Consider the following 12,578-nt stretch of genomic DNA (forward strand, 5'->3'; position numbering starts at 1 on the left):
ATATTTTCCTGCTCACAGTAAACAAAACACCTGTTGACGTTTTAAGTCAGAATAGTTGGAATCGGAAGGTTTTATAATGGCTGCTCTACCTCTCGGCCAATAAAAGAGTGATTCTTGAGAAGATTATTCTGCAAGAAATATGCTAATTTACCACAGTACAGGCACAATTTTCAGTCTTATGATTCGTGAAGATTGGTTAACTTTTTTTTCTTTTTATAATTTCTATGGGAAAGTGGAGATGGGAAGGGATGAAGCAATAGGTTTTGTGTTTGTTTGTTTGTTTTCCCCAAGGCAAGTAGAAATAGGAGTTGGAGCAGACTTGCATATAAAGTATGTAATAGACCTTTTAAAGGCATTTCCTCCTAGTCCACAGTATCCAGTCTATCTGGTTGCTGAATAGGTTGGACCTGCACCAGCCAAAAGCAACTTGTCTTAAAGGCTGACAAAGGTTTTATACCAGAGGCCATTATTCCAGTGGAGGCACTGCGTGGAGGAGTGCCTGCCTTCCCGGTGGCAACTGTCTACACCCCGTTCTCCCAATTTTCATTGTGTCAGCACTCCTGCCAATGCAATGGGAAAGCAATACCAGGGTAGTATTTTTAGTATTTCAGCTTATATTAACAATCAGTGGAAACAGGGAAAAGTCAGCTATGACGTATGCCTGCAAAGAATTTATAAGTTAAGAATCTCTGGTTAACAAAAAAATATCTGACCTGGTTAATTAACAAGACAGTAACTTTTAAAGAACATTTGTGACAAAGTTTCATAATTACCTTGTTGATAAAGTTAAGAATTTCACCACAAATACTGAGAAAAAAAATCTATTCTGTTATTCTTTTGTTCACTAAAGTTCAATATCAACTTGCTGAAGATAAGTCCACCCCCGTCTTTTGTTTTAAGATAATTTAACTACGATCACCTTATAGCCTGTTTTATTTCAGGTCAGCTTAATTGCAGAATTAATACCACTATTCTCAGTAGATCTGAAAGTTATTTATTAGGTCAGAAGTATCACATTCTTACCTATTTCTAAAGCTGTGTGTGGGAGGTGGAATCATAGCTTACAAGAAACCGAGTATGATAATAGGGGTATTGTCAGCTAGTAGCACTCCAAATAATACTTGCAAAATAATTTCAAACCGACAAAGTATTATCTTGTGATGCTAATCAGATTTTCCTGTAGGACTGAGAGAAGCAGCAGCTTTGACTATCACAATGTTCAAACCAGATCCTGTAAATTCACTGAGAGGGACACGTCATGAGGGCTTAGGCACATATGCATTAAGGTAATTTATGCAACTATCTGTTACAGAATCTTATGGTATAGGTTAAATTTAACACACAAGCTCATGTTTGAGATTAATATGCAATTATCGTCGATATTATCTTGCTTAGCCTCAGAGACCTATGCAAACAGTACCTGAGGTCCTCCCCCAAACTTCCAAAGTTAATGTGTGTTTTTTTTTTCACTCCCAGCCGAGATCTGTCGCAGTGCTCTACAAGCAAAGTAACAAAGGCTGGCGATCAGCCACTGACGGGAACGGTGTGGGTCGATGTGTTTTCCAGATTGGGATTTAAGACTCACAACAATATGAAATTTGTCTACATCGCATGTGCGGCAGCACTAGCATATGGTGCTGTTTTGACTTCGCGTCGTGCCTGGCTCCTTCCAAGCTGTTAACTCTCATCTTGCTGCCGCAGCTCTCGGAAGAGAGGCCCTGGCGAAGCGAAGGAACCAAGGCTGGATATTAAAGAGGGGAATGGAGCATGGTGGAGCGTGATGCCAGGCTCCTTGAGGAGTGAGGCTGTTATGTAGGGTTTTGTACCACAATCACACAACCATAGCGTGCTTTGGGTTAGGAGACACTTGCAAGACCACCTATGCCCACTCCCAGCCACAACCAGGACCCCACTGCCCATCTTGAGGCCGCCCCTCACCAGGCAGGGCACACCCCCCCTCCATCATGGCCGCCCCCCTCAGCCCGCGCTCCCCACGCCCCCTCCGCCCCGACGCGCGCTCCCGCGCCACTCCCCCCCCCGCTTCCCCCTCCGCCGTGCCCGCGCCTCGCCTCGCCCCGCCCCCGGCGCTGCCGCCCGGGCCAATGGCGCGGCGGCGGCCGTTAACCCCTGACGGGGCGGCGCGGCGCGGGCGGAGCAGGAAGCGGCGGCGGAGGCAGGAGGCAGGCGGCGGCGGGCGGGGGGGGGCGCTGGGAGCCGGGAGCCGGCCGCTGGGGCTGGGAGCCGGGCGCTGCTGCTGCCGCCGCCGCCTGGGCCCCTTGGTTCCGCCCGCTGCAGGCAGCGAGCAGGGCACCGGGCACCTGTCACCGCCGCCAGGCCGAGCGAGGAGGAGGAGGAGGAGGAGAAGGAGGAGGAAGGCGGCCTCCGGGCTGGTGCCAGGCGAGGCCCGGTGGTGGTGGCGGCGGGGCTGGCTGAGGAGCGGCGCTGACGGCGGCGGCAGCGATGATGCCGGTGAGTGGAAGGGGCTGAGCCCGCCCTGCCGCAGGCCCAGGGCCGCGGCACCCCCCGGGCTCCGCCCGTGCCCGGCCCCCGGCGCCCCCTCGTGTCCGTGGGGGGGGGGGGCGGTTGTTCCGCGGTTCGGGGGATTGTTATTTTTTTAACCCCTTCGAAACACCCATTTTTTAAAAAATTAAGGGTTAATTGATGTTATTTCCCGCCGGGCAGGTAGCTCTGGCTCGGCCCGGCTCCCTTCTGGGCTTCAGTCGGTGACCCCGCGGCTTGCTCACGGCAGCTGCGGCCCCCCCGGTCCCGAGGAGCCCCTGGGGGTCGGGGCTGGAGGCACCGAGACTGAGACACGAAAGGCTCCGGGGGGCACTTGGGTCTTGGGGGGGCCCTCCTGGGTGCCCCGAGGGCTTAGGGGGTCCCTCCTGGGGGTCCCCCTGGTTGTGGGGGTGCCGTCCTGTCAGGGGAGTGCCTCCTGGGTGCCCTCCTGTCAGGGGGTCCCCCCCAGACCCTGCCTCTCTCCAGCGTGGGCTGAGGAGATGCTCTGGGGAAGGGCTCACGTGTTTGCGCTGATTCCACGGGAAAAAGAGGGTTTTATTTACAGGTCCTCTGCAGTGCTTGCAGCCCAGATGCCGCCGCAGAATGGGTTTCGGTTGGGGGATAGGGTGCTTTGCTCCGAGGCTGAGAGGAGGAAGCGAAGAGCTTCACCTGGACGTAAAGTTTCAGGCTGGGCAGCGCAGGCAGCGATTAAAAGCAGGCGTTATGGCGAGCTCGTCGCCGTGCCTCAGCTTCCAGTTGCCAGGTACCAAGACACCGATACTGAGAGAGAATTCCTACCAACAGATACCAAAATCCCCAAATTCTTCCCCAGTATCACCTGCTCCAGCTGGCCGTTGGCTAGCCAAAGCAGCACAGAGGTAACCGTCAGCTCTCCCAGCTTCCAGCACACCTTGGGTTGTGCTTTACGTTCATCGCATTCTTACCGAAAGCCCGGCGTGCCAATGACAGGCTAGGTCATCAGGAATGTATTTGCTTCCCATTGCTGCCTCGTGTGTGTTTCAGGTGAATGTCACAACTTCCGTAGTGCGGCGCTTGGCTTTCTGTAAAAGTCCCTCTTGTGTTTGTGTTGTGTGTGTTTTTTTTTAACTACTGGATGAGTGTTTCTGCCAGTGTTGTTGCCTTCGTGCTTGTTTAAATATAGCAGTCGCTTGTGGTTATTTGGAAGTGTTATAAGATTCAAACTTGTGTTATGTTTTTGAAATGTACTTCAAAGCGTTTTAATACTGGCGGCTGAGTCTTAATAAAAACAAATTACCTCGCTGCAGTGGTAGTAATGTTCCAGATTAGAGTTTACTGAATCTGAATCCTAGAATAATAAATATTTTGCCTTTCTGAAGAGCTTTTAAATGCTGTTACGGACTGTCTGTCAGAAGGTAGTTGGGAACATGTGCATTTAAATGGACACTTTGACAGCGCCATTAGTCTGACAGGTTTTTATCCCAAGTATTTTATTTCTGGACTGCAAGGATGGGGGGGAAAAATACTTAATGGAGTCATCGGCATATAATATCAAAATAATGTGAACATGTGGCTGTGGTACTGGGTGATTATTTTTTTTTTTTTGAGATTTCTTAGTCTGAAAAGGGAAAAGCTTGTACTCTAACTAGTTATGTGATGGAATTCCTTGTATTCAAATTCATAGAAACATTTTTTCCTTGATCCTCTCTTTTTTTTTTTTTTTTCCATAATTAGCGAAAGTATATAATAATAGTAGGAGGAGAGACTAATAATACTACAATTATTGAATTGTAACAAGTGGGCATAGCTACAGTTTTCTGTCAACAAATTGAAATGTTTGAAAAGTATCCAACTTTTCTCATTTTTTTAGTGACTTGCATTTATCACAGTTGAAGTACTTTATTGAGGCCGTTTCTGGATTCATAATGTTTTTACATTCCATACTGTCAATTTTAAGAAAGAAGTCATATCTGAAGAGTAGAAAATTGAATTATTGTGATATATTTGTTTGTTTGTTTGTTTTCCTTTTTCCTGTGTGGTGGATTTTTTTTTTTAATGTGGGAATAGAATTACTTCTGAAAGGTTTCATCATCTGTGATTTCTTTTGCTGACAGGTTCTATATAAATACATGTTGCTTACTCTAATTTGTTTTTATGAAATGTAAAAGCAACTTTATTGGTAGTTCTGAACACAGCTTGGCTTCCAAGGAGTAATGAGATGTGGACTGCGCTTTGGTTAATTCTGTGTGAAACTGCAGCTCTTCTTGAAAGATCATCCCTGAGGCATATTTTATATTAGACTAGACAGTACACAAGTGGATCTTGAATATTACAATGTGCATTAATATCTTCCTAATCGCTGCACGTGTTCCTGATCTGTGAAGATAGATAACAATTGATAAAACACAAACCAAAGATGGGTATCTGCAGTGGTTCTCTTTGAATTAAGCTGTCTTCCAGGTGAATTATAAAAAGGATATTTTTTTTTCCAAATGACTATATGTTTATCGTGTATTCAGTCTAAAACCTTTCCCAGCAAGTCCACAGTGCTCATTGTTTATTTCTAATTTAAAAGCAAAATATTTTCAAATCAGTGTGCACTGTTCTCTTGCTTAGAAAGGTCACTGCTAACATAATTCTACATTGTGTAAGTCTGAAGGAAGGCATACACTGTCATACACTTAGTACTAGGAATTTTCGGTGATGCTGAGATAAAATATATTGCAATTAATTCATAGCTGTATAATTAGCAGCAGTACTGATATCATCCTTGTTTGCTGAATAAATGTGAACTGACTGCAGAGAATAATTTGCAAGTTTATCAGCCATTATTAATGGAGTTATTTATTGCAACAAAGCTTAAAGGCCATTTCGTCTCTTTTGGATCATGTCACTGTTGTCTTAGGATGTCAGGATATGGCCTATTCTATGGGAAGTGTGAGTTCATAGCCTTCAGCATGTCAACAAAAGGGATGCTTTGTAGGCTACTCTGATGCTAGAACATGTAAATATACTTAATAGAGGCTTGTGGATTCTAATGAAACATGAGAAAATTCTGAGGCACATGATTGCATTTAGTGATGAAGAGAAACTAATAATGTAGATCAGATTGTCCATTATAGACTTTAGAGAGGACAGGTACTTAACCTGAAAGCAAAATGCCACTCCATCAAATCAAGTTATGTCAATCTACCAAGTTAAAGTTTGATGTAAAGTGCAACTCTTCTTACTATATTATAAAAAGCATTCTAGCTTATTCTTCTAATTTTTATATTAATACAATGTACAGGTATGTACATCGTGCTAAGAGTTGCTCATACATAGAATAAAGACATTGTCTTTTTAAGGAGAATTTGCAGTCTAATGCTCTATGTTAAAATCAAAGCTCAGATATCTTCTTAAACATTCAGGGACTTTTAGATCTTGCCAGACTCCAGCAAAGTCATTTATTTTTATTTTCCTTAAATTGTTGGAAAGTGTTGTTTTTAGGTATTTTAAAATATCATTGTCACTTCCATAAGCGTCTTCTTCATTAGTCTTGTATCCTGTGTCTCACTGGTTCTTAAATTACAAGACTTTTAAGTAAATAAATACTATAAAGTTTTAACACTTCATGCTGTTGGGTTGGTAGGTACATTTTTCTGGTAGTTTGGAAGTCTGCCATTAGAATCAATTAAACTTGGCAGCGTGTAAGAATCTGTAATGTATTAAGGATTATATCCAATTGAATGTGTTCAGTGTTTTGAGTTACTGAAAACAATTTTTTATGACAGGTAATAGTAAGAATATATTGTGCAATAAGGGATGCGATCCTTCAGGGGTTGATTTGAGTGTCAAAACCCTTAACGCTCTCAAGGGGACAAAGTGTAAAATCTGTAACAAATCAAAGGACAAGCAAATACATGAATTGTTTAATTAAGAAAAAGAACTGTCTTGAACCCAAATTTTTAGTTGCTTCACCTAGATTTTAAGTCACACTCTCTTTTTGCTTCAGCCTTGCCCAGAAGCTAAGTGTGTGTGATCTCGCCTGTGTTGGAGCGTGCAGGTTTATCGCGATGGTGCAGTAGGATGTTGGAGCGACTGAATTCCTTTCAAGGCTGAGGTTTCACAATGCAGATGAGCTGAATTCACCATTTCCTGTGGCCAGTGGAAGTGCCTGTTTCCTTCTTCCTTGCTTCTTGCTGCCCATTCCCACCGTTTGCTTTGAGCATGCTGTACTGCTTGCCTCAGGAAACTGATCGAGGGCACTAAAAATAATATAAAAAATGCATCCAAAGAATGCTGAAGATATAATATATACACATGTGTATGTGTATAATTTGCCAGACTAGTGCATTAAATCAGTTCATATTATGACTTCTATTGTCTGTGCCAGTACAGGAGGGAGCAAGCTGTTTGGCTGAGAGGGACAGAAGGGAAGGGGGAATCTTCCTGTTTCAGCCTAGGGTGGTTACTCAGGTTAGTCGTAAGGTGGTAGAAGCTGGACCCTAAGCAACGTATCTTGAATTTTGTTCCCTTAATACTTGCTATATCAGTAGAACAGTGAAATTAAACTGAACGATGTTATTATACTGCCGAGATCTTCAGAAATAGCAGTTATGGCTTTACCAGTTTTTACTTTTTTTTTTTTCTTTTTTTGCTTGTGAATCCAGTAATGCTTTATCTGTGCTCCCTGAAACGGGAGCAAGTGAGGGCTTGGGGTGCAATGTGTGGTCTTAGAGAAAGTCTGGAGAAGCAAATACAAAAGAAGTTGTGACCAAAGAAAATAAAATTTAAAAAAAAGAAGTGCAATGTTCAGGTCGAGGCCACTACTTTGCTGCACATTTTTTTCCTACTTTGCAGTATTATGTTCCTTCTGGCTTCTGCCAATTATTCTCACCTAATCTCCTAAGATTCATAGTGTAACTTAGCCTAGACGTTCACTAGTTGGAAGTACAGTTGAGATTTTTTGATTTCCAATTCATTGCTTTGCTTAGCAGCAGAGTTGTATTTACGGGTGAGGAGACTGCAGCTGTAAAACTGATATTTTATTTAAGGAATTCCAACCTCAGCAGGTAACAAGAGTTCATGTAATCTAAACTCATTGCAGACGGTGTGTTTCACCTATATATCTGCCTACTTCAAGTTTGACCGAAGGATTTCAGCTTTCCCATGACTAAAATATTGCTCACAAGTCAAGGCTGGGGGAAACTGAGGTTTCAGGTGTGTGTGTCACTGCAGGGGCTGCTGTGAGGCTGCCTTCCCTGCTGCCCCCTCTCATGCGCTGGTGTTTTTCTGAATCAGTGCTGAGCCACTTTACTTTGCTAACTCAGCAGGAAGTTGTTTGCTTTTTTTTTTTTTTTTTTTTTTTTTGTCGGGGTACTTTTCTGCCAGCTTAGCACACCGAAACCGCCTCGCTGCGGGGTCAGAGAGGCACCGGGACCAGCACAAGAAAGGGCAGAAACGCGGAGGTTGCCAGAAGGGCGTAATCGCTTTTATCAGCTTACCAATGGGATTTTCAGCCTGAAAGAACTCCAGGGTAGTGCACGAGTACGCTGAGATACGCGTAGAAGATTTTGGTATGTGGTTTGTGTCCCAGGTGGCAAATTTCCCAGCTCTCTGAAATGAAAACAAGAAAACAGTGCAGTGCCCCAGGGCTCCGCCAGGCTGATCTAGGAGAATTTTACAGATCCCAAATCCTATGGGTTGACCTCATGCACGTAAGTGCAACACATTAGCTAGCATCTGAATGAATCGTGTTCTGCTCCTCTCCTGGGAGTCAATTTTTGACTCTGAGACTGGCAAACATCACTCTCCCCTGAAAAAAAAAAACAGAATATATCCATCTAGATCTCCAAAGGTGAACAGCTGAGGGTTGTGAGAGTTAGTGTTGGATAAAAAAAAAAAAAAAGGCAGTATTCAGGGCTTCATTATTAATACATAGACAAAAGTAATGCTTGTGCTGCTCTTTGATCTTTAAGGAAAAGAAACAGGGTGGTCTGAGACCAGCAAGATTACCATAGCCATTAAGTGTAGTTTTACCTGCATATAAATGTTTTTGTAGTTTCTCCAGAAAGCTGGGTTAAATCTTAGTTTAGAATAACAGGTGCAGTTTAAGTTAGAGATACACTTTGAACATGTTTGCATGAGGAAATCTTTCTGTAATCCACTTTCTTAATGCAGTTTGTCTGACATGGTTCAAGACAGTGAGTGCAGCACCTGTTGGCATTCTTACTGCTCTTCTGTAGGTGGGACTTGCAGTGCAGCTCAACTTTTTTCTTTTTCCCAAAGCTTACTGCTCTTGGGTGAAGAAAAATAAAACAGGCTTCAGAAAGTATATGGATATCCTGTAAAATCTTAACCAATATCATGGGTCAAAATCCAAGCCCATCCCATCTAGCCAAAGACAAGTGTTCAAATAGCTCAGACACTTCCTTTGAAAAGATAAGTAAGAAGAGGGTACTTGCACGTTTCTATAGAATATTGAGTGTTTGTGAAATTGTTCTCAGGCTGTAAGGATTTTGTATAGAGAACAACACATTAGCCAGAGCACATACTGTGTGCTGATGTGGTCAGCATAGAAGCTACCACCTCTAACTGCGTGAGATACTTGGCTTTATTAGAAATACTCAAGCAGGGTCCTCGTAGCTCAAGTTGTTGTGCAGATGCATTGACAGAGAGAGGTTAGATTTTCCTGCTGTGTACTTAAAAACAGCAAGTTCTTGGAAATGAAACAGTTTTGTATGATTCTGCAGGCTAATGAATGGGCTAACGAATAGGTTAATTACTATTCAGGCTCCAAACAGTGGGACTGTATGTACACTTTGGGAGATGACTGAGTTCCTGAAACAGTGTCTTATGAAAATAAACTGTGAAACTCATCTCTGTATGCAGCTTCATCTCTGCATGCGGCTCTGAACGTCTCAGCATGCCTGATGCTTAATGTTCTTCCTCACTGCTTTATTGTCCCAAGTTATCCGAGTTTTGGAAAATTTTAGCTACACGTCTGAATCATGGTTTTCTGCTAGTGGAAAAAGATGTGTAATGGCTCACCTCCTTTACACTTGTTAATCATGTCAGCATCAATGCAGTCATTTCAAAAACCATGCCACTTGGATTGGTGTCTACTAGCCCGTGTCACTGGGAAACGTTTGCAGTCCTTTCTCTGACTAGCTTCTTGGAGTACTGATGCTGCAGTGTGTCCACTGCTCTGTTGTCATTTACCAGCACTTCAGCAAGACTCCGTTTGCTTACGGGGAATGTGCCATAAGAATCAAGGCTTTACATTGACACAAAGCAGTTCAAAGTGCGATGCTTGCAGCCCGTTCCCCCAACCCAAATTCCTGACTGCGGCACTTTCTTTACCTTTCTTTTTCGGATGATGGATAGCAGTAGTGTTTGCTTTTGTAGTGCTGATAGGAGGTGAAGTTCTGAACTAGGTTTAAATCAGCTTGAACTATAAGCTGCTCTATTGACCTCAGTGTGCTTCTGGGATCCAACCCAAATACTTAAGTTGACACATAAATTATATTATTTCAATATAAGTCCTTTTGCTCATTTTTTGTTAGAGATAAAGGCTTTTGAATTTCAATTCACTTTCACATTTGCCTACCTTTAGATTTCTTTGATAGCATTTTATATAGACTTTTGGTTTTACATTACGAAATTTCAGTCAGAAAAAGCACTTTGGGGATGTATAAACTACACTAAATAAAAGAACTTACTATACAGCATTTCCAGTATTTGTGTATCTGGAGTTTTCCTAACATTCAACCTAACAAGTCTTTGACTGTGATTTGGGTCTTCTAGATGCTACTGCATTATCCCTATTTACTGCTGCCCCTATCCCCAGCAATCCTAGCTGATTGAGGAAAAAAAGTGTCCTGAAGCAACCCGGTACTATTCCGTTTGCGCTCCCAGAGCTCGGAAGAACTGATGACATAAAATTGTAAGTGAGCATAATCTGGAGCATGCAGGTACTTGCCTGTACCTTTTCAGAAGCAGGATAAAGCTTTTGATTGGCTTTTTCTTGCTGTTTAACAAACTACACAGAAATTTTTAAAGGAGTGAGGTCTCAGCAGCCTCTTCCAGTGCTCAGGGCTGAGCATATCTTGGTTGTGTCTGAATTCCTTTGTCATCCTTTTCTCTTCCTTTCACCACCCTAACGGGGGCCAGAGTTACTCAGTTATCCTCCTCCTGTCAAGTACTGCAGTTTTTTTTTTTTGAGGAAAAGGTGTCTTCTGACATGGGAGCGGGCACAGTAGCACGAGTGTCCTCGTGTAGGTAGGTGTGTGTGCATCGGGGTGCGGGGCCTGGCTGGGACAAGCTCCCTGGTGTGCAGGGGGCTAGGAATGCCCCCCTGCTTCTGGCATCCTCTGGAGGACAACAAGGAGAAAAAAAGCTTCCCCTCTTCTCCCCCAGGAAAAGCATGCTAGGTATGTTCTTCTTCAGAAGAACATTTTTTTTGAATGTCTGTATTTAAATGTACATATTTGACATATTTAATTCAAATTCTTTTATGGCTTTGATTTTTCTCGAAGCTTTGGGGAAAAAGGAAACACGCTCACTACAACGCATCCTCTGCATAGGTGGTTGAGCTCACAGTTGGTATAGTGTAATAGAACATGATATTTTTACCTCAGTAAAATAGATTTCAGAAATATGTAAACTAAACTGTCAGTTTGCCTAAGTGGAAGTGATAAGTGAATCTAGGTACCTGTCTCATTAAGTATAATTAATTTAAAACTAACTTTGAAGAAAAACGATCATAGATGTGTGAGCTTCCTTTCTTTCCCCAGTATGATCCATGGATTTTTGATCATACTGCAGAAACTAAAGGAGACTGTATATAAAGCAAGCAAGCTGATTGTCTTATTGAATGTACAAATTCTCATAATTTTCATCTGGAAGTTAAGGTGCCTATTTAGTTGAAGTTTCCACAAGTGTGTACAAGCCTGGCTTAGAGGCCCTTTGTGTAATCACGCATGTTTGTAGTTAAGCGTGTTCAAAATCAACGAATTGCATGTATTAGGCATTTACAATAAAGCTTACTTAGGAGGAGCACAGAGGTGAAAATAGTGAGAGGGAGATTGGGTGGCAAAGTGGAATCCAAGTTACCGAAACAAGTAAAAGGCTTAAATGTAATGATACTATAAATACGGTGTTGGGGTTTAAAGAACAGCAGGAGTTCAGAAGAATTATACTTGTGTGTTGCTTCCTTGTATGGGCTGCTCGCATCTACCAATTTTAATCTATAGATTTATGTCAAGTAATTTTCTGTTCTGCAGTTGATGTAGAATTGTGCTTTATGGAATTACACTTCCAGTTCTACTTTATATTCTTTTTCCTACATCATTCCATGTGTTTTTCAGAGGCCATTAATGTCTTTATGATAAAGTGCTTTAGTAGGATCATAGACTGCGTTTTACTTTCCCGCTGAGTGATTTATGTCATCTGCAGTTGTATAGCATTGCTGAATATGAGCTTTGTTACACAGGGCAAGTCTTCTTGGACCTTATGTAGTTGCTGCATTTAATATAAGGTAAGAATTTATACCTGTGAAAAACTTCATGCACCTCATCTGCAGTTAGAGCATTCAAACCTCTTTACGTGCTGTGTGGAGGAGGAATCCCCTTATTTCTTTAACGTAGAGTTTTGAGGCTGATAATACATTACGCAACCAGAGGATGTAGCTGTGGTATCCTTATCTTCCTCTCCCTCCTAGATTTATAATTTCCTTCCTAGAAGTAACAGTTACAAATCAGTCAGCCACATAACTGTACTGGATCAGATACTCAATTTAGAGACAATATGCTTATGGACCATATGAGAAAAAGGAAGGGGCTACACTGTGCTTGTATGGCTTTTATTATTTATCTGATTTAACGAAGTACATACAGACATTTTCAATTACTTCCGAAGGGAGGATGACAGGATAAAAGAAGGAAGTCCAGTGATATGTCTTTTAAGTTATATGCTTCTTTTAAAAGATCCTGATCATCCAAAGGGCTGGTGGGCTTTAGATTTGGACCCTCCCATATACCTCCCAAATGCACATGTATGTTAAGCCCTCCTATTAATTAATACCAAGTAAGGTATTAAAATTTTTTGATTTTTTTTGT

At 42.5% G+C, this 12,578-nt stretch overlaps 1 protein-coding gene across 4 annotated transcripts in view; it reads left to right on the plus strand.

Annotated features, from left to right (window-relative positions):
- Positions 1-2,308: 2,308 nt before the first annotated feature.
- The window catches only part of PPP1R13B (protein phosphatase 1 regulatory subunit 13B), a 70,479-nt gene continuing 60,209 nt past the window's right edge, over positions 2,309-12,578 (plus strand). For 2 of the 4 annotated variants that reach the window (XM_032188196.1, XM_032188197.1), the window contains exon 1: positions 2,309-2,469. In XM_032188196.1, the coding sequence (XP_032044087.1) occupies positions 2,461-2,469 (9 nt within the window). In that variant the 5' untranslated portion in view covers positions 2,309-2,460. The remainder of the gene's footprint in view (positions 2,470-12,578) is intronic. The other 2 variants (XM_032188198.1, XM_032188199.1) reach the window with 1 other exon arrangement.

Source organism: Aythya fuligula, chromosome 5 (genome assembly GCF_009819795.1).
Source record: "Aythya fuligula isolate bAytFul2 chromosome 5, bAytFul2.pri, whole genome shotgun sequence".
Classification (NCBI taxonomy): Eukaryota; Metazoa; Chordata; class Aves; order Anseriformes; family Anatidae; genus Aythya; species Aythya fuligula.